The sequence below is a fragment of the Uloborus diversus genome, chromosome 1, assembly GCF_026930045.1.
Source record: "Uloborus diversus isolate 005 chromosome 1, Udiv.v.3.1, whole genome shotgun sequence".
In the NCBI taxonomy this organism is placed as follows: domain Eukaryota; kingdom Metazoa; phylum Arthropoda; class Arachnida; order Araneae; family Uloboridae; genus Uloborus; species Uloborus diversus.
The window spans coordinates 166,548,682-166,571,302 of NC_072731.1; the positions used below are offsets into that span (position 1 = coordinate 166,548,682).

At 32.7% G+C, this 22,621-nt stretch overlaps 1 protein-coding gene across 1 annotated transcript in view; it reads left to right on the forward strand.

The window, feature by feature from the left end:
- The window catches only part of LOC129233368 (uncharacterized), a 56,520-nt gene extending 34,970 nt beyond the window's left edge, over window positions 1-21,550 (forward strand). The window contains exons 7-9 of the mRNA XM_054867410.1: window positions 13,921-14,191; window positions 14,380-19,639; window positions 20,820-21,550. Of these exons, the coding sequence (XP_054723385.1) occupies window positions 13,921-14,191; window positions 14,380-19,639; window positions 20,820-20,875 (5,587 nt within the window). The 3' untranslated portion in view covers window positions 20,876-21,550. The remainder of the gene's footprint in view (window positions 1-13,920; window positions 14,192-14,379; window positions 19,640-20,819) is intronic.
- Window positions 21,551-22,621: the final 1,071 nt, after the last annotated feature.

The window sequence follows — 22,621 nt, forward strand, 5'->3', positions numbered from 1 at the left end:
AATGAAAGATACAAGAGAATTAGAAATGCGCTCAAAGATGAAGTTACACCTGCATACTTGCAATTTCTTGTCAGTGTGGGCTTGCTTTTTGAAAATTTTTTACGTTTTCTGCAGAGTGACACATTTCTTATTCATCTTTTATATGATGAAATGGTTTGTATGGTTAAAAAACTACTTTTTAGATTTGTCTGCATGGAAAAATACCAAAATTGCAAAGATGAAGCCCTTGTCGAAATTCCACTTAAAGTCATTATAGAGAAAGAAAATTTAAAGTATTTAGATGTGGGCTCTGAAGCAAATAAAGTGTTATCCAGTGTTGGATCTGCTGAAAAAAGGTGTTTCAAGCTTAATGCTCAAAATTTTTATTTTACTGTGACTTCTTATCTGATGCAGAAGCTGCCTTTAAAAAAACAATTATTAAAATGTATTCAGGTTTTGCACCCTCTTTCTCGAAAGGAGCCTGTAGATAATACAGTGGGAGTTGTTAAACGTCTATTGAAAATGCTACCACGCTGTGTAAATGAAGAAGAGCGTGATAAAATCCTGGATGAATGGCGGATATATGTCTCCGACGATGACATTAAAGAGGATTGGAGTATAATAACCCAGTCTGACGGAGAAACAAAATGGAATGCTATTGACATGTACTGGGCCAATGTTTTGTCTCTGAACAATCTCACTCTTGGAAAGAAAAGATATTATCATCTTTCGAAACTTGTGAAAGCTGCACTTTGCTTATCTCATGGACAAGCGCCTGTAGAGCGTGGGTTTTCTGTTAATAAGAGAATGATGAGTGACAGAACAAGAATGTCCCAAGAGACAATAATTGGATTGCGTCTAATTAAAGACAATGTTAAAAAAGACGACGTCGGTGAAACATTAATTACAAAAGAAATGATAAGTTATTACAAAGGTGCTCATTCAAAGTACAAGGCTGAATTACAGGAAAGAGAAGCAAGGAAGGAAATAATTCCCAATAAAGAACCTGTGAGGAAACAAACAACGCAAGAAAAACTCCATTCATTGAAGGATAATGTTTTAAGTGCACATAAACTGATTGAAGAGGGCAACAAGCGACTGGCAGCTGCCTTGAAAAGAAAATCATTTGAGGATGTGGCAGCAGCACAAGCCTTAATTGCTGCAGGTGAAAAGAAACTGAAAACTTCAAATTAAATTCACCAAATATACAAATAGAGAGACATATTTTGATTGACACTCTTGAATTAAGGTTTGATGCTAATTGAACGTTTTACAGCTTTTTGAAATAAGTTGTATACAAAATTTAAAATTTCCTTTAAGTTTGCTAATTTGTTCTTGTTTATTTTGAACTAATTTTGTTTAAACAAAATATGATTGGTTAATATTAAGTTCATTTGCTGTTGTAACTTAAGAAGCAAGATTGTTGTAGTTATAGTAATTCCAATAAAAAATTAGGTTTACATTTCATACTTCTAACAAGTGCTTATTGTTGTTGAGAAAGTTCTTAACTATAGAAACCCTAAGCTAATAATTGGTAATAAATTTTAGTAACTGAATTCATTAAACATTCTATTAAGCTACTGAATTAATATTAGTATTTAGTGAGGTATCTTTTATGCTTAAAATTAAGTTACAATATTTAAATTACAAAAACATACAATAACCTATACAAGTCTGCTGAAGTATTTAGGATAATGTTGATTTGTTAATTGCCAAATTTGTTGGTAAGTAAATTTTTGATGCATTATTTTCAAACTAATTTTCTTCAGAAAATGACATGAGTAAATTAATGCTAAGGATTAGAAACCAATATTTAAATTTTGACGTGATCAAAAAGTGAAAATTAATTTCTTTTTAAAGTGTCCTATATTTTTTTTTGAAAAATCCTATATTTTTTTTTTTGAGCTTGCTGCTATCACTGATGATGGTCAAGCCCTTCTACTGTATCAACCCATGAACATAGAATTGAAAAAATGTTGATTGGAGACCTTTGCTTTACCGAATTATTTCAACACTTTCGATTAAGGACCATTTGCCATTGATAAGTCGACTAATATATTTTCAGTTAATAAATTTTAATACTTGGCTATTTAAAAAAACCTGCATCTATGCATATATATATATATGTTTCTGTATAAATAAACATCTATATATATATATATAAAGGAATCAAACCAAGGGTGCCAATAACACCTCCTCAAATACTGTACAGCCCCCCCCCCCCCACAGGGATGAAACTTCTTTACAGAGAAAAATCCCCCTTAAACATCCCCTTAAAAATCTTAATGGCACAGTCTCTGCCATCCTTCCACCTTCCACCCCCTTTGGATGATCCAGCTGATCAAGCAATATGAATTGTTGAATAAAGAGGAAATATTTTTTTTCTTATGTTACCACAATAATGCCATCATGAAATTTTGCATAAATGTTGCTAAAGTAAGACTTAATAACATAAATTTTTTTCAAAAAAATTAAAAATTTCGATCTTGAGTTTTTTTAAATTAAAAATTTTTTTTTTCAAAAAAATGTTAAAAAAAAGAAAAAAGTAGAAGTAGGTCATGTCATATATTTTATGAAACCTTATTAAATACAGAACAAAACACTACCAGTTTTAACTCTTTGAGTCAAATAGTTTTTTAATTACGGCCGTTTAAAGAAAACACGTCAGGAAAAATTTTCAACTTTGTCAAAACTTTAAAATATTATAATTCGAAAACAAATGAGTGAAAAAATCCAAAACTTTGTATATTTTCTCTGTTGTGGTAGTACTCCATTGGAACTAAAAATGAGCAAAATCTAAAGACATGACGTTTTGACCATTGGTTGATTTGATGTGGAATTACCCGTAGCTGAATGTACAAAGTCAGCAGAACCACTTCCAGATGTCGCCAATTTCCCCTATAGGTCTTTAATTTTCTCCTCCACATGATTTTCAACGGTGACAATATGGTTTCCTACGGAATCAAATCTTTCGTCAAATTTTACTTCGATTTTGTTTTTCACTGCAATAAATCGGCCTTCAACAGCCTCAAATTTTTCTTCAATATCATCAACTCGATGCTCTATGTCATTAAATTTATTTTCCATCAGTCTGTACCGAAATAAGGTCGTTTTTAATTTCTTCTTGGTTAGAAGCTAAGTCATTTTTCATCACCTTTTAAATCACTTTTTAATTGTTCTTGATCAGCCGCCCTATCAGTCTTTACAGAATTGATTGTGTCAAGAAGTTGTTTTAATTGATAATCCAGTGCACTAGTAATCACCATAAAATAGCCAAGTCCTAGTAGCCTTCAAGACGAAATATCCAAGGTTACACATATTATTTCAAGAAAGTCCTGAAGAGGCCTCATGTTGGGAGCCAATTGTTACAAGTCCAACCACTTCAAGAAATTCTTTAAATGACGACACAGTTCTTGAGAAAACACAGGAGATTTATTTACAACTATGTACAAGAAATATTGTTAGCAACTGCTAAATTAACCATAGCAATTAATCAAATATCAATTAACACTGTAAACTCAACGGTCACACTCGTATTTACATCAAAATACGCAAAAACATAGCATAAAGGCTAATACACGCTTTCCAGAGCAACGACTCAAACAAGACTGACTTTGATCATACCGAAGTGGCTATTTATAAATCTCGAAAGAAAGCTCTCAAACATTCAACGTGAATCCCGAAGTTTCATTTCATTTTCTTTTTATTCATTCACAAATCTTATCCTTAAGAAATTTAAGGACCATATACTTGATTTGAATGTAAGAGGTTGTACGAGAAACTATTTACAGGTTACATTACTAAGGTAATTTTAGGTAAAAGAAAATGGCATAAACACCCATTTTAGCCAGATTACAACAAATTAATCATAAAATAATTACTATTTACAGAATTTGTAACAATATTTATGGGGTCCCCTTAACATATCGACTGGACATTTTGGATAGTTGGGCTGCATATTTTCAATAACTCTGTCTATGAAAAATGTTTTTTATTCGAATTTTGCTAACTCTTGCAATAAATTTGTAGTGTAATCGAGGTAAATTTGTAGTGTAATACAAGTATTTAAAGAAATGTGCAGCCTCTGAAATCAAATTTTTAGAAAATGAAACAAATAATTTACAGTTGAACTCTCTTATAAAGAACCCTGATTTAACAAGAACCCATATTTAACAATAAAATCTGAAAGACTTGGTTGGTACAATGTTTATTCTATGAGAGCATAACTAGCTTTTATGAACAAACCCCACTTAAATATTTATTTAGTTCATAAAGTTTCTGTTGACTTCCAGCTTTGCTTATACTTTCTTGGAAAAATTCCTTCAACATTCTGAAGTCAAGCAGTAGTTAGTGACGGATCATAAATCTTGAGAACAAATAATGCTACTTTTTTTTTTCTTTATTATGAAATTGTTAAGTTGAGAAAAATTTGAGAATCATATATTTACTGACAGCCAATGTTCCCCTCAGAGATTTACTTAAGATGAAATTGCAGTTCAAATTCAAGCTAATAGCAAATAAAAGAAATACTGAAAGTCACAGTAATATTGACAAACTAGTGGCACCCGCACGGCTTCGCCCGTAATAGAAAAATTAAAGGTCTTTTGGTTCGCCTGTATATTTAAAAATAATGTATGGTGAATTACCAGGGGTCTGGCCAGAGGATATTTGGGTCCGTTAACGGACCCTTCACAAAAATCCGATCAACCAAAACGGACCTTTCACAAAATCCCGATCAAACAAAACGGACCTTTCACAAAATTCCGATTAAACAAAACGGACCCTTCACAAAATTCTGATAAACAAGATCGGATTTGTCAAATTGTTTGTTGAAAGAGCAAATCTGAAAGCAAAATAACGCACATTTCTGTGTATAAACCGATAATTTTTGGAACCTTTTTTTAAGTCAAATTAGAGGGATCAGCTCATACAAAATCGGCTAATTTTGAAAAGAAAAAAAAAATCGGCACTCTTGGGATGCTCCTGCAAGCGATAAATAATTGCTACTGCCAAATAAATATAATGGTTGTTTGTTTTATCACAGCTAATTAGCAGCGGTGTTTTTGTAAACTTTTCTGAAAAGTCATTGGTAAGCACTTTTCTCCTCTCATGATTTAATAAACAATAATAATATATATCTGTGAAATGAACTTAGAATTGCAAAGGGATAGTAAGGGTGAGGAAAAAATATGATCGCTTCAGATAGTGTTACCAACTTCAAAATTATCACCACTTAGCGTCTGGCGTTGAACCTTTATAATGACTTGATTAGAAAATATTCTCATCATTTTGACAGCTTGTCAATATTTGCGTTTTTACGTTGCGGTGCGATGTTTAATTGTTATTTTGGGAGAAAATTATATGGGTTTTGATTTTTCGATGCTGAAAAGGATGATTAACTTTAAATAAACTCTTTTAATTACAGTTTACAAAGAAAAATCGTTAGATGTCTACATTTTGAAAAATGCAATCTTTTAACATCCGATATGAGAATCATATTTTGTTCTTTTTTCAAGCTAACTTCGCTTTATTAGGATTCAAATAAATGAAAAGTCTCTTTATTTCTGTTAGAACTCTCATTTCAAATTTTTAAAACAAAATTCTATTTTCTGTTATGAGTCAAAAATTAAAATGCTAAATAGATGGTTGATTTTATTTTTTGGGTCAACTGTGTCCACAGATATTAATGATATGTTTATCATAGGACTCTAAAATGCAATTTTAAAATAATTTTATCAAATATTTCTTTTACAAGCCGTTTTTATACTTTTGATGCCTTCACTTTGAGATTTGCGATCTCTTTGCATCCGCTATGGGAATCCGATTTTTCGAATTTTTAATGATTATTACGCTTTGTTAAGAGGTAAACAATTGAAATATCTTTTTATTTTTTGTTAAAATCACGGAATTTATAAGTTTTAAACGAAATTCTGTGCTTTTTAAGAGTGTCTTGGGTCAAAAAGTTGAATGCTGAACCCTATTCTGAATTTTATTTTATTTATTTATATTTTTGTTATACAATTATTTTAAGTACTGTACAGAAATATATCTAGTATAATTTAACATAACGCAGAATGGTAGATAAATATTGATAGTTGAAAGAGCGATGCCCCCCCCCCCCCCGCCCCCGCCAAATATCAGAAAAAAAAATCCAGAATGATTTTCTCGACATAGAAAAGGAAAACACTCAACTTTAAGTTTAATTGATGCAGTTTGTGCCATCTCTAAATTCTAAAATTTCGTTTAAACAAAAAAAAATTTTTTTTTTTGCGAAAATTTTTGATTTTTCACAAAATTAATTCATTTTTCACAAAATTATTTGATTTTTCACAAAAAACGGACCCTGTGAAAAATCCTGGACAGACCCCTGATTACAGTTCCACGTTATGATAATTTCGTAATTTATGATAGTTTTTTTCTTAAAATTGGAATAAAAAAAACCACATCGAATTTTCGAAAAATCGCTTCGAGGTGCACACCCCCATGCTACATACTAACTTTGTGCCAAATTTCATGAAAATCGGCCGAACAGTTTAGGCGCTATGCGCGTCACAGACATCCAGACATCCAGACATCCTCCGGACAGAGAGACTTTCTGCTTTATTATTAGTAACTAGTGGCACCCGCACGGCTTCGCCCGTAATAGAAAAATTAAAGGTCTTTTGGTTCGCTTGTATATTTACAAATAATGTATGGTGAATTTTCTCGCCAATTGGCTTATACCGACGTTACAGTTCCACGTTATGATAATTTTGTATCTCGCCAATTGGCTTGTGCCCATGTTACGGTTCCACGTTATGATAATTTCGTAATTTATGATAGTTTTTTTTCTTAAAATTGGAATAAAAAAAGAACCACATCGAATTTTCGAAAAATCACTTTGAGGTGCACACCCCCATGCTACATACTAACTTTGTGCCAAATTTCATGAAAATCGGCCGAACGGTTTAGGCGCTATGCGCGTCACAGACATCCTACAGACATCCTCCGGACAGAGAGACTTTCTGCTTTATTATTAGTAAAGATAAGATTTTCAAGCTGAACAACCCTCAACGTGCTTGTTTGTTTTGATGGGCAGAAAAGCATCAAACTTAAATCTGACACCAGTCCTACAAATGGTGAAATTTTCCAGGCCATGAGCTTTCCTCAAAAACAATAACAAAATGAAGAAGCAATAAGATACAAAAAATTGAATAAGCAATAAGATAGTTCAAAGCAAATTCTAACTGTGTAAGGGGGAAAAGCAAGTAGTGGAATGTGGGGCAAAGTGAAATGGTTAAGATTACCAAGTTTTTCAAAATGAATAAATCGGAAATTTGTTTTGAAAATTACAGTACATAAAGAAAAACCATTGCATTTTATAAGAAAACTTGCTTTGAAACAGTATTTTTTAGCTTTGGCAGTAAAGTTTTAGGAATATTTTCTATTCAATTGTAAAACATATTTTTGATCAAAAGAATCGGTAAATAAAAGGTAGAATGAATAAATGAAAAGCTAATGAAACAATAAACAAATAATTAAATGAATAAATATTTGGCGAAAAATAAATGAGCAAGTATAATTATGAATAAATAAGAAAATAAATGAATAAATATAAGTGAATTACTAAATGAAAAAATGTAAATGAATTATTTAATACAGGAAAATGTAAGTGACTTATATTAAATGATTGAGTGAGTAAATGAAACAAACTATTTCACTTCGCCCCTTATGTACTGGACTAATTGTACAATTTATTTGAAATACAAATGAGCTAAATATTAACTAATTTAATGCTGTATTGTTAGGAGTTGTCAATTAATATTTAAAATGTTCATTACAAGAACTTTATCATTTTATATTAATAAAAGTATTTTTCTACTTACAACAAAATATTACAATATGAGCATCAATTTTTTAAAATTGTGTGTACAGTAGTCTCGAAAATCCGAGGTAATTAGGGCTGACCTCACCTCGGATTACTGAAAACTCGGATAATCCGGAAAATTCTTCCAGACTAAAAATTTACACTATTCGGACAACATAAGGAGAAGCACCTATTACATTCTTGTGTAAAGAAAATGATCTACTTTCTTCACTAAAAGTGTATCACGCAAATTTCAACATAAAGTTCCCATGTAATTGCATCTAAACGAATTTTGACTTTAGTTTTTCTCGATATTCGTACATATTATGTGTGCAAGGCAAGCAAAACATGCATTTTGATTTTTCTCGTACCCATTTCGGGGTGTTTTGTCATGACATCTGTATCAGCGTGCGTGCGTATGTATGTATCTTGGATTATACAAAAACGGTTAGTTGTTGGAAGGTTTGAATTTCGTATATACAACCCATGTAACGTCCAGTTTTGCACCTCCTTTCTTGATTACAATTGGATATTCTTAAAGGGATGTTAACATGTTCTTTTGTGGCAAATCAATGCCAATTTTATGTTTCAAGTTCTTCTTGTAAGTCATCTCTTAATTCATAACTTGTAGTCAATGAATATTTCGTGCCACCAAGGGAGTGTCGCAGGGGCGGCATTTCAGCATTTTGTTTGGGGGGTCGAGTTTCTTGAACATGAATTTCCTCAGTACGGTACAAAATAAATATTGGTTAACAGGAAGGAATAATAAAATGGTTTTAATGTTAAGAATAAGTAGGTTTGTTAATAACAATTAAAATTTTTGCGACCAAAGCTTTAAAGTTAAAGTGTATAAGTGTAATATATTTTCTTTTTTGTTTTCTATAACCAACCTACATAATATTGAACTTAAGACTAATGATAAATGTATCTCATCAAATCCTGCCTCAATTTCTTGAGAAACTGAATTGATATTTTTATTCAAAATATTAATTTTATATTTTGACTACAACTTCATGTGAGTTTTGTCACCTCTTCTACATTGGCATACAGTAAAAACTGTTATAGAAAGTTCTGTCACAAAGTTCCACACTTCGTTCAAGTATGCATTAGTGCAAAAATTACTAAGAGTTTCAATCGTCAATCCAATAATTGAGATTGAAATTTTTATGCTAGAGTGTAGCATTCTTCAAAAAACGCTCCGCAGGAATTAAAGTAAACAAAAATTCAAACAAAGTCATACATATTAAAATAATATTTGATTTTTCCATCACTGGGAAGATTACTTTCCAGTAATTCTTCTAGGGAGCTTTTATAGGTTTAGTTCTTGAATACCATTTGTGTCACTCAGATATTGTGAAGTAAAGAGCCTCAAGATATATTAGTTGATATGAAAGTATCTTTTGATGTGGGAAGTTTTTCAAAAATAGCATATCTTTACAAAAAGTTTCTATGAAAGCATATAATATATCGAGTTGCTAAAATGTGTTTCTAGTACAGGGAATCAATGAGCACTTACTAGTTAAGCATTAAGTTATAATATGAGCATTAAATTCATGTACGATGACATGGAGTTCACGTGTAAAAATTGCACGGTCTCAACAAGGTACAGGCATCTCATACAAGATGCACCATCATAACACAGATTACACAATTTTAAAATATTTAACCCATTTGAAGAGATTACTTCTTTAGTTAAGGCTAACCATTATTCTCCATCAGTTTTTTCTGTTCTGAAAATGCAGGCAAATGATTTTCTAAGTTATCTAAATTAAATTTACCCATTTTTTTATTATTCACAGTGAAAAATTTGGGGGTGCAACCGCCCCCTCTTGACCCCCCTATTTGCCGCCCCTGGAGTGTCGTTGAAACCTCTCAATAAATTCTTATTATTTATTACGTATAGGTAGTTTTATAGCAGCCAAACATTTCTATTTTCAGATTTTAATGAAAATAAAGTTTTTAGCTACTAAAATATTTCACTTAAAATGCAAATGAAGAACCTCGAATTAATCGGAATCTCAAACTTTCGAGACTCGATTATATTACCTTTAATCTTCGGCGGTATTTTTTTCGTGACTGGAATAGACTACATATGGTACTATATATATAAAATAATATCAAATAGGTGGGAACTAAAAGGGGAGTAAATATTTCAGCATTTCACTTTGCCTTGCTATTTCACTTCGCGCCATGTTCAACTACATATGGATTTTCATGAGTTTTTTTTCTCTGAACTCGTTTTTTACAAGCACTCAGTTATGAGAAGCAAATATCATGGTCCTTTTATGCTTGTTATAAACGAGCTCAACTGTATAAGATTTAATAACTTTACTGAAGCCCAAAATCACAAAAGAATAGCATACGTGTGTTTTAGTGCTACAAGGGTCCTTTTTTCAGAATAGGAAATTTTTCACTTCTACTGCTGAGCAGCAGTCATGGAATTGCTTGACAATCTAGAGAAAAAGATAAGCTTTCTTTTTTTGGATACAAGCTGCATATTAAGCTAAATGTGGAACAAGTAGCTGAAACAAAAATAGTAACCTCTTCTATAAAGCTAGATTCAGTATTTGAAACTTTACTTGTGAAGTAACTTACTTAAATGTTTGGGTATTCACTCAATTTTTGAAACACTGCTCTTTTTTCTTTTTGTTTTTAATTCCAATTTTGGATAGTAGGAACTTAAGTTGGAATTATTAAAGTGTGTCCATTTTACTAATTCTTTTTGAAAAACTATCTAATTTTCTGATCCCAAAAGCCTTTCCATGGGTGCAAGACCTTCCGTCTCAGGACGGATTTCCGTCTTGGACAAATTTCCAAGACGGAGGTCGGGACGGAAAGAAATTCGATGACTTTCTTTCAGTTTTTACTTAAAAAAGAATAATTGAGTGTTTGGAAAATATGCTTTAATTACTGGACCGTTCCATAACAACAAATTTACATCGACATTCTCTCGATTTTCCGCCATGGGCTTGTTTTTGTTGCAACGTTCTTTTGGAGGAATGGCTTTTCGACTCACGCCGTTTGACTTTTTTTAGGTACAGCTCCGTTATTTCCAATTCACTGCATTGCAGACCGAGGAGTTGCTCGCTATTCTCCCTGATTTTTCGAAATAATCGGCTCTAATTGAACATTTAGATTTTTCTCATGATATTTTCGATCAATCTTTCGTTTTTTTCATTTGCGGGGTTTTTTTTTTTCAAACTTTACACGCATAAATGAAAATGATGTACGCTCTTAAAATGTCTTAAGAGTTGAATCTGAATCACCGATTGAGAGTGATTGCTGACGAGTTGAAATAATTACGTCACTGCAAAGGGCGTCCACCATACCAGGTAAAACGGAAACTATCGGGGATTTCAATGAAAATGGGAATTTTGGAAATAAACTAGGGGAAATTTCAAGCTGGTTGTAAACACCGATGAGCAACCGTTACTGGATTCTTGACAAAGACTTTAGGAATCACTAAATTCCAATGTCATTGAATCTAGCACTCGCTAGAATGGAAATATGGGAGGGGGAGGGAGAGAAAGGAAAGGAGAAAAATAGCGGCAGCATGAATTTGCGAAAAAACGCTGCTGTCGCAAAGAGGGTAATCAGTTCGCAAATTAATTAACCCGCGATACTGAGGTCTTAAAACGTTGATATTTTGGATAATCTAAGAGGGGGGGGGGGAGGTGTTACTCAAGGGGTTACAGTATAAAATATCAAAAAACTGAATTGAAAGTCATTTTTGAAACTAAGAGTGGTTTGATACATCTCCTCTGCTAGCTCTTAAAAATTTAAAACTCAAAGTTTTAGGCTGTCTTTAATGATGTAAAAGGGGGAAGAGGGAGGTTTTAAAAAAAATCAAAAATTGGAGTCTTAAAGACATTAATTTAAGCAATCTTTGGTGAATTTATGAGAGATGATTTTGGTGTTTTAACATGAAAATGTTTTGTAGCTGATGTATTAAAAACTATTTGAGGCTATAATTAAATGGACTTGAGTGAAACGGCATTTGGGACCCTCTCCTGAAAAGTGTTTGTAATTGAAATCTTAAAACTTTTAGGCTGTCTTTGGCAGTGTCAAGAGGAAGGAGCTCTCTTTAGGCAAAATTCCGACACTGGAGTCTTAAAAGAGCAACTTTAGACCGTCTTGCGGTTCTGGGTTCCCCTTTCCCAAAAAATATTCAAAGCTGAAGTATTCAGAACTCTATTTTAGGTAATCTTTAAAAGACTTAAGAAGATCGAATTCGAAGGCTTTCTCTCAATAAGTTTTAGAATTTAAATTCTTAAATCTTCGGTGATGAAAAGGGGAAACAGCAAATTTAAGTCAAATTTATTGAACTTAGGGGAAGGAGTTCGGGGGGGGGGGGGTCCCTCTCCCCGAAAATTTTTCCACTTTGAGGTATTGAAATGCTATTTTGACTATTTTTGAGTGAGTTAAGAGTTAGGGAATTCAGGGGTCTTTCTCGAAACATTTTCGAAATTGTAGTCTTAAAACTTTGGGTTGTCTTTGGCGATGTGTGGATGGGAGTTGCTCTCTCAATAGAAAAATAAATCTTAAACAAAAACTTACAATGAGTATAGTAAACACAATGAGAAGGGGGGGTATTCCGCACCCCAGCCCGAAATATTTTCGTTTCTGAAATTTTAAGAGCTTTGTTTTGGACTATCTTTGGATGACTTAAGGGGGAAGGGTGTAGGAAGGTTCTTCCAAAAAGTTTCCAAAATTAAAGTATTAAAACTTTTAGGCTGTCATAAGTCATGTTTATAAGTAAGAGGGGTACTATTCCTACAAAACAATTTAGAAACTGAAACCTTAAAAATTGAAATTTAGGACATTTGTGGTGAACTCAGAGGAAGGGTTTCGGGAGTTCTCTTCCAAAAATGTTTTGATTCTGAAAATTTAAAGCGCTACTTTAGGCTATATTTGAGTGCCTGAAGAGGGATGTGATTCGGGAACCCTGCCTGGGGTTAGGATTCAGTTCCCCTATTTCTTTTTTTAATTAATGAATATTGAAAAGGATACCTTGTTTAAAAAATATATCTACTTCACTGAAGCGATTTTTTATTGCTAATTTTACCACCTGCTATCTTATGAAAGAATTCTTTTTCAAATGAAGACTGAGTGGGGGAATATCATTAGTCAGCCATACCCTTCCCCCCACCTTTCCTTCATTTCTGGTTTGTTGGCTCTACCTTATGTAGACATTCCGATCAGAACTGATTTATGTTGCAAAATAACTACCTTTTATGTCCTAAGCGATTTTATTGCTACAATAAAAATGTTTATGATCGGCAAAAACTAATGGTGCGGCGCTGCGAACGCTTTTACCCCTAACATTGTCCAACATCGTCTAAAATTGCGTTTCTGGAACTTCAATTTCAAAATATGTTTGAAGACTGGAGGAGGGTTCCTGAACTCCATCCCTTCCATAGTGCATTCAAAAAGTGTATAAACGTTATGAAAGATGGAGTACAATTTCATTTTTAAAACTTTGGTTTCTGGGAGGGCCCAGAGCACTGTCTCCCCTTTCTCTAATATTTTTGAAGGCTGCTCAATATTGTTATTTTGGAACTAGCAGTTTGAAATAATTGATGTAAGAGTCCCTGAAACCCTCCTTTCCCAAAACTTTACAGAAATGGCATACCATGGCGTTTTTTGAACTTCAATTTCAAAAAATTTCTGAGGAGAGTCCCCCAGACCCCCCCCCCCCTCCACTTATTGCCGGATTTTAGATTTTTTGGTATTATGATGTCAAAACGCTTAAATATTACAATTTAAAGGCTTAAAATTTAAATCAAACACAGATTCCAAAACTGGCATTGTTAAAATCTACAACATTAATACACATAAATTTTTCCTTAAGCCTGCATGCGGGCGGGGGGGGGGGAGCTGAAAATGTTTTCCGTCTTGAACACATCACCAAACTTGCACCCATGAGCCTTTCCCTTCGCTATCAGTTTTTTTTGAGAGGGATGGGATTGCAATTGACAGAATGTAGCTCAGCTTTTCATGCTACAGAACAATTACTAAGTATATGTATCTATCTTAATATGTATCCCATTTGTTTGACTTCACTTAATCCAAATTATTTTTTGCTTCTTTTTCAGACAGTTACTATTCAGTAAATTTCGTGATAGTTTTCTGGATCCAGAAACTTATATGACTGTTATGCTTCTTTGTCGTCGTTTGAAACGGATGTCAAAAAAGCAAGATGAATTAGATGTTTTTTCTATTATTTCCAAAATTGAACCTCCTCCTAATATACAAGATTGGTTATTGGAAAAAGTTGGTAATATGCATCTAAAAAAGTCCAAACTCCTGAGTAAACATCTTGTGACTTCCAAATTACCTGTTTCTACCTTAGAAAAAATTCGAAAGGTGAAAATTTTTTTATATTACTACTCTAGTTCTTTCGTTTTCTCTTTCTAATATATATATATATATATATTGTATTATAATTTAATACAAAGTGTAGTAAAAAAATTAAGTTCACTTTTAAATATTAAACAATTGCATAGCAAGAGAAGCTTTTTTGTGCATTGATACATTTTCATTTAAATTTTTAGGTTATATTGGAGAAATGGTGTTTAAAGAATTCTTCTCAAGATGCAATTATACAGAAAGCTGAAGATGAGTTATTTATTATAGACACTGGCATTATTTCCGTAACAAAAGGTGTCTCAACAAATTTAAAATGTAAAAAGAAAGTTGCTTCAAAAACTGTTGCAACAAATTCAAAATCAAGGAAGAATGATAAGAGGAAAACCGCTGTGAAATTTTCCGAAGAGCTGCCAAATAACAAAAAAACTATTGCTACCACTTCAAGAGATATAGAATCATATCGAGTTGATTTACCAAAAGCATTAAGACCCTTGAGCTGTGCCTGTGATGTCTTAAAACAAAAAAACCATAAGAGGAAACATAAACGGAAACAGTTAAAGAATCATCAAACATACTGTTCAAATTGTGAGGAACTAGTCATTACAGTAAAATATGACTCGGATATTGAATCGGTAAGGCAAGCAAAAAAACGTAAAGTTGAGCATAAGAAACCTGAAGTCGAAGATTGCCACAAAAATAATCTAATTGCACCAGAGGAAGGTGGCACAAAAACAAATGCTAGTAGTTCTCTTAGAAAAACAAGTGTTTCAAATGTTCTGTCTGTCAAAAAAAGAAAAAAGTTAAAGCGTCGTCATGCTGTAAACAAGCTTTCACCTATTAGTATGATGGGGGAACATAATGAAACTGATAATTCAAATAATTTGCAGTCTTCTTCACAACTATGTATTGAAACAACTTCAACAAATCAGCAAAATGAAGTATTACATAGTTCCAATACTAGTGACTTCTCTGAACAGAAGGACATGATTAAGGAAATTAAAAATCTTGATCAGGATGAAAACATAATTAGCACAATTTCAAAAGAATTACCAGTTACATCAAATGCAAACTTTGAATCTATTAATGAAAATAAGATGCAACCCTCTACTCAAGTTTCTTCAAATCAATTGAAGCTTTCAAGTGATGAAATTGCAACTTCAAAAGAAAACGTCCTTGAATCTGAATCTGCTGAAAAAGAATTTTCGTTTGACAATCTGAGTGAAAAGTCAAATGTCGAATCTGGAAGTGATTTAATTGAGTTAGTCTCACAAGATTTCGATAGTCATGGTATTCATGCTAAAAAGAGCGCAACAAATTCTCACTCTGATGAAATTGATAAAGAATTAATATTGACCAATGATAAAAAATCAAACATTAAGGAGTGTGAAGAAAGATTATTAAAACACAATGATAAAGGATGCAGTTTGAATTTTGAAAAAAATATTTTCCCATGCGAGGAAAGTTCTACTCATTTCAATCAGTCAAATATAATTATCATAAAGGATCAAAATTGCCCAGTTCCTGGAGATGAAGTTTCATTGTCTCAGGATAAAGTTAGTCTTTCTGGAGAACATAAAAATACTAATGAAATGCCTTGCAAAAAAGTGGTTGCTTTAGATGAAAGTAAAAGTATTAATTTAAAGAATGTTTTAAATTTAAAGGAGAATGTAGATTTGACAGAGAATATAGAAAATCTCGAGAAAATTACGAGGGATAATGATGTTCTTCAGAAGCATGATTTTGAAATCAACCATGGCAAAGAAGAGGAATTATGTGTTTCGAGAGAAGATGCAAATGCTAATGAAATGCCAGACAAAAAAGGAATAAATCTAGAGAAAATTGCTGAGGATTATGAGGCTACTTTGGCGCCTGATCTTGAAATCAACCACGACAAAGAGAAAGACAGTTCTCTCAAAAAAGGAAGGTCTGAGCTTTATTCACACAGTAGTGAATGTATTCCTCTGCTAGAAGAAAACTCTGAATTTTATTCACACAGTGTTGAAAGCAAGCAGTTATGCAATAGCACCATAGAAAATATTAAAAAAGAAAGATCTACTCATTCAGGACAGTCAAAAATAGTTGCGATTAAGGATCAAAGTAGTGCAGGTTCAGAAGAAGGAAATGATCCTAGTGCTGTGCAGTGCAGGACTGTTTCTAAAAATGTAATACCAAGCTCTCAAAATAAAATATGTGTTTCAGGGGAAGACACAGATGTCAATGAAATTCCTAATAAAAAAGAAAGAAACATTGAGAAAATTGCTCAGGATAATAAAGCTATTCTACCGCCTGATCTTGAAACCAACCATGACAAAGAGAAAGACAATTTTTTCGCAAAAGGAAGGGCTGAACTTTATTCACACTGTAGTGAATGCATTCCTCTTCTAGAAGAAAACCCTGAATTTTGTTCACACAGTGTTGAAAGCAAACGGTCGGGTGATGCCACCGTAGAAAATGTTAAGGAAAGTTCTACTCAATCAAATGTTGTTGTTGAGGATCTAAGCAGCTCACTTTCAAAAGAAGAAAACAATCCTGATGTTGTGCATTGTAGAAATGATTCTGGAAATGCAATACAATGCTCACAAAATGAAATATGTGTTTCAAGAGAAGATGCAAATGCCAAGGAAATGCTAGCCAAAAAAGTAAAAAATCTTGAGAGAATCATTAAGGATAATGAAGCTATTTTGCCAGCTGATCTTGAAATCAATCATGACAAAGAGAAAGACATTTCTCTTGCAAAAAGAGAGTCTGATTTTCATTCGCAAAGTACTGAGAATATTACTCTTCTAGACGACAAATCTGAATTTCATTCACACAGTGTTGAAAGTACAATAGAAAATATTAAAAAGGAAAGTTCTACTCATTCAGGACAGTCAAAAATAGTTGCTATCAAGAATCAAAGTAGCACAATTTCAGAAGAAGAAAACAATCCTAGTGTTGTGCAGTGTAGAAATGATTCTAGAGATAAAATTCCATCACAAAATAAAATACATGTTTCAAGAAAAGATGAAAATTCTAATGAATTTCCAGAAAAAAAAGATATTGTTGGGGTTGATAGTAAATGTGAAAATGTTTCAAATTCAAAAGACATTATGAAATTGTCAGAGGATACTGGCAATCTAGAGAAAATTACAAAGGGTAATGAGGTTAGTCAGGCCCACGGTCATGAAATCTACCATGACAAAAAAGAAAAAACTTCCCTCCCAAGAGGAAAGTCAGAGTTTCATTCACACAGTACTGAAAATAATCCTATAATAGAAATAAAATATGAATTTTGTTCACGCAGGTCTGAAAGCAGACATTTAACTGATAGCACCACAGGAAATAATAATAAAAAAAGTGCCAACCATTCAAGACAGTCAAATGTAGTTGCTATTAAGGATCAAAGTAGCACAGTTTCAGAAAAAGAAAACAATCTTAGTGTTGTGCAATGTAGAAACGATTCTGAAAATCTGATTCCATGCTCTAAAAATGAAACATGTGTTTCAAGCAAAGATGCAAATGTTAATGAGAAACCGGACAAAAATGAAAAAATTCTAGAAAAAATTACTCAGGATAAGGTGGACATTCTGCCAGCAGATCTTGATACCAACCACGACAACGATACAGACATTTTTCCCCCAAAAGAAAAGTCTAAATTTCATTCACAAAATGCTGAAAGTAGTTCTATCGCTGAGGAAAAGTCTGAATTTCATTCACACAATTCTGAATGCAAACAGTCGCATGACAGCATCATGAAAAAGGTTGGCCAATGTGAAGGTGATATGAAATCTCCAAAGAATAGTACTCAGCATGGAAATTTAAAGTTGATTAGAAAATATATATGCAGTCCAGATGGAAAGGATGGTACTTGCTTAGGATTATCAAGCTCAGATAGTGAATACATGACTTTAGAAGAACTCAATGAAAGTAGTGAGGAATTTGTGTTTGTAGAATCTTCAGACTCTGTAGATGAAATGGAAATGAGTAAGTCAAGTATTTGTATTGGAAATGCACATAAGCATTCCAAGCGTTCTTCTGGATCATCTTCGAACCTGAAAAGAAAAGGGAGTAACTTATCATCTGATGAACAACAATGTACTCATTTGCAATCAGAAGAATGCTTTGCTGATGAGAAACAAGTGAATTCGGTTTCCTTTCCTGATTCTGTTGCAAGTAAGAAATACTTGTCTTTTGCTGAAGTGTCAAAGCATGAAAAGGGTTCTGTAAGAAAAAGGACATTACCGTCTGTACAAACTACTTGTCAGAGTAAATCTACCATTGCAGAAAAAAATGTGCATTATACTGATAATGTTAGCTCTAAATATAATATCGAAGCTACTACTAGTAAAGTTGGCAACAAAATATCTGTATTAGTTGAATTTTCTAAGAAAAAACCTAATGAACTCAACTTTGGTAATGCTGAAAATTTGTCAGTGACGAGTCCTAAGAAACAACTATGTCTAGAAAGTAGAACAAATGAAAATACTTCTCAGAGTGGGAAAGACATAGAAAGTGAAACACTACCATATACTTTAAGATCAGCTGGATCACGGACTAATAATGATGATGATGAACTATCTAATAAAAAGAGCCCTCAAGTATCATTTCAAGTTAAAGTGAATATGGGTAAAAGATGTGATGTAAATGAAAGTTTGTCAAGTAGTGAAATGTTGTCAAATGCATCCGAGACTCACTCCAACTCTGAAATAAACAGAGATATAGCTTTGCATAAAAATGACTCTTCTGCTTCAAGAGCTTTTTCACCTTTGATGGAAGATTCTGTTTCACATGAATTGACATCAAAACATGATAAAAATTCAGATTCTGTTTGTCATGCAGAAGTGGTTCATAGACCTGTTACTAGAAGTAGCCAACAAGAAGTTGAGAAAGCATCTACTGATTTAAATCACAATAGTGATACTTCATCCATAAATAAAAAAGAATCTAACTTATCAAATATGAGAGTCACAAACTTATTTTTTGAAAATGTTCGAGATGAAACCGATTCTATCCATAGTCAGGAGAGCTATTCATCTGTTGGCTCAAACACGATAGAATCAGATAATTCTGACTCCCCTGGCTTTGCTCATTTGGATAGGAAAAAAACATTGCGGTCAAGTAGTAAAAAAGTATCTAAAGAAAAATCAAATCTCAAACCTAAAATTTATCCACTTCGTAGCAAAAATTTAAATAACGCAGAAAGTTCCAGTAGTAATTTGCAATTAGGAATTGATTTAAGTACTCTCAGTTTGAAATCTCCGAGCATTAAAATCCCTCTTTTATCCATGGAGGATAAAATTGCTGCTGACAAAAGTGTTACTGTTTCATTGGAAAAGGTTTCTGAAGCAGGCTCAAGAAATATTTTTAATCAGGGAGAAATTGAGCTACCTAAACGGGAAACACGTTCCTCAGTGCTAAAACCTGCTAAGGATGATGAAAAGTTCGAGCAAAAGTCAGCTAATGGAAGTAAGTATTTTTGCAACAATTATTCAAATTCCCTGTTTTATTTGATAGGAAGCACTATATGACTAGCAAACATACCCAGCGTTGCCAGTAATAATATTGAAAAACAATTTATACTTTCCTTTATTTTTAACTGTGCCCCGTGGTTTCACCCACGTTAATAAGACAACAATGGATTTAAAAAATTGTTTTAAGTACATCACGCTATGTTATATATTTATATATGATATATATATATATAGCAAAAAATTACACTCTTATCCATATCAATGTTTTCCGTCAAATAAGAAAATCCGAAAAAAAATTTTGTTTCAATAAAAAGTAATTGAAAACCCTTGATTTATAAATTACTTAATTTTTGAATGAGATTGGTAATAAATGCTGATAATTATCCCGCCCGCAGTCAGGTTCAAACCCGAAACCCTGGGGTTTGCTGGCCCAGCCCTTTACCGACTGAGCTATTCGGGCAACAAAATTTCGAGCTATTGATGTAACAAAAAAATGCATCACGATTATTATTGCTTTAATTTCCATTTATTGCTGCTGCACTCCTATTAGTCATAACGTGATGTTATATAGCTTATAGCCTTCCTTAATAAATGAACTATTCATCACAAAACAAATTTTTCAATTCGAATCAGTAGTTCTTGAGATTAGCAAGTTCAAACAATCTAATTTATCAGCTTTATATTATTAGTGTAGATGGAGTAGAGCAGGGATTCTCTACCACTGGTGTGGCAGACTGGTTCCTCCTGTCACACTTTTGACATCCCTAGACTTCATGTCCTCTTGAAACCTTCTTTAATCCAAAGTACTTTTGTACTACCTCAACAGAAGATTTATAATTTCCAATCTGCTCAATATGGAAACAAATAATCCCTTGTTTCTTTGTATATTCTGTAAGGATTGTGTATGTGCACTGGGAAGAGGGATTAAATTTAAAAAAAAAAAAGTTAGCACTGGCTCTCTTTCTGATGAAGCTACAAATAAATTTAAAATCTGGAAAAGTGCACCTTCTCTTCTTTGTTATTCCATTCTTTGTTCTTCTCTCCCGTTTTTTTCTACTTATAAATCAGAGGAAATTTAGTTTCAGCCCTTTATTTGTTTATAAATATCTTGAAAAAAAAATAATGAACAGTGAAAATAATTCATTTCAAATTCCCTTTCTTGTTTTTACTTACAGGTTATAATTTGCGACCAAAGAGAAACATCATTGCACCCAGTAGACTCAAGTTGTAAATGTATAAAGATTTGTTATTTTGTAAAGTAAAGGACTATTGTAAAAATGTCACGTATTTTTTTTATGTTTTTTTTTTTTTAATTCATGACTAGAATATTTTCAGTGAGAACTGGTAACCAAAGTAAATATAAAGATTTGCTGTTTTGTTGCCAACTATTGCAATTTTCAGTTTCTTCACTTAATGGACCATAAGGCTCATATGAGCCTAGTGTTAGTGGGCTAGGAATTTTTATTTATCGTTAAATTTCTACTGTGATTCTATCTTAAGCCACTACAAAAGAAAAATTTGAAGAAAAAGTAAACAAACCCTTCTTAAGAAAATACTGAAGGTTTCCCCCCCCCCTTCTTCTTAATGTGATTTTTGAATGAAACTGCAAAGCTTGATTTTTTTACAAAGCATTTTATGCCTCCAAAAGTTTTTACTCAAAATGTGAGTTTCCAATCATACCAATGTCAGGCAGAATGATATTACCAAGTGTCAGGTTGCTAGGTTTATGTTGCAATTAGTTCTCACTGAAGACTATAGCCCTCTGTGCGACCACTCAGTTCAGATTTTTCGTCATTAATTATACTGCATGACAAAATTTTCAAAATGTTTCTGGCATCATTCTTGCTGATTAATACGTAAAATGACCCCTGAATCCAAGTGTAAGCATTGTTTTCTCTGTCCCCCCCCCCCCAGTTCTATCAGTTTTTGAGTTTCATTTCCTTTAATTTTATTCGGAGGGAAAGGAAGAATTATATTAACCATTAACATTCTTAGAGGGGAAAGAAAAGTTTGAAAGTCTGAACCTTTGTCTTAAAACGTAGTGCAGTAGAGTCTCGAAAGTTCGAGGTTCCGCCTGATTGGAGGTGCTTACTTAATGTGTTCAGGAACATGTTTTAGTCCAAAAAAAAAAAAAATATTTTCATTAAATCTGAAAAAAAAAAATCTTTTGCTACTGTTTAACTCATTTAACTGCATACAGCAAATTTTAAACTATGCATTGAGAGAAGTGACGCATAATATTCATCGACTACAAGTTATGGACCTTGGAGATAATAACTTGATACGTAAAATTTAAATTTATGTGAAACAAAGAACGTCTAAACATGCCTTTTGGAATAACTGATTAAAATCAAAACAGAATGTTCACAGCTTGACATCGCACAAGTTCTAAACACCTTCTGCAACTAACTGTTTTTGTGTTATGCGAGTTACAGATATATGCTCGCAAGTACACAGATAGCGACGTAATGACAAATCTGATCGAAATGGTTTTGGGCACTGTCAAAATGCATGTTTGGTTGCCTACAAATTTGTGCACATGAATTTGTATTGACATTGTGAAAAAAAAAGTCAACATTTGCTTCGAGTTAATTAAAAAGTGAAATTTATGTTGTAATTTCAATGATAAATTATTCGTGAAGACAATACTTTTTCTTTGTGTAAGTACGTAAAAGGTTCTCCTTCTTATGCCATCCGTAAAAAATCAAATTTTAATCAGGAAGAATTTTTCAGATAGTCCGAGTTTTCAGAAATCTTAGGTGGCATGAGCCCCAATTACTTCGGATTTTTAAGACTCTACTGTAATAATAATCGATAGCTATATAAAGGAAATAATTTTTTGTTATTGGCAAACAGTTTTTGAGATAAGTCAAGCAACAAATAATTAATACGTTTGTGCAAGTACTTATAAAAATTCTAAAAAGTAACATACAACTTGGGTTATGAAATCTGTTTTGGTACCTTTTCCAGTTCATTC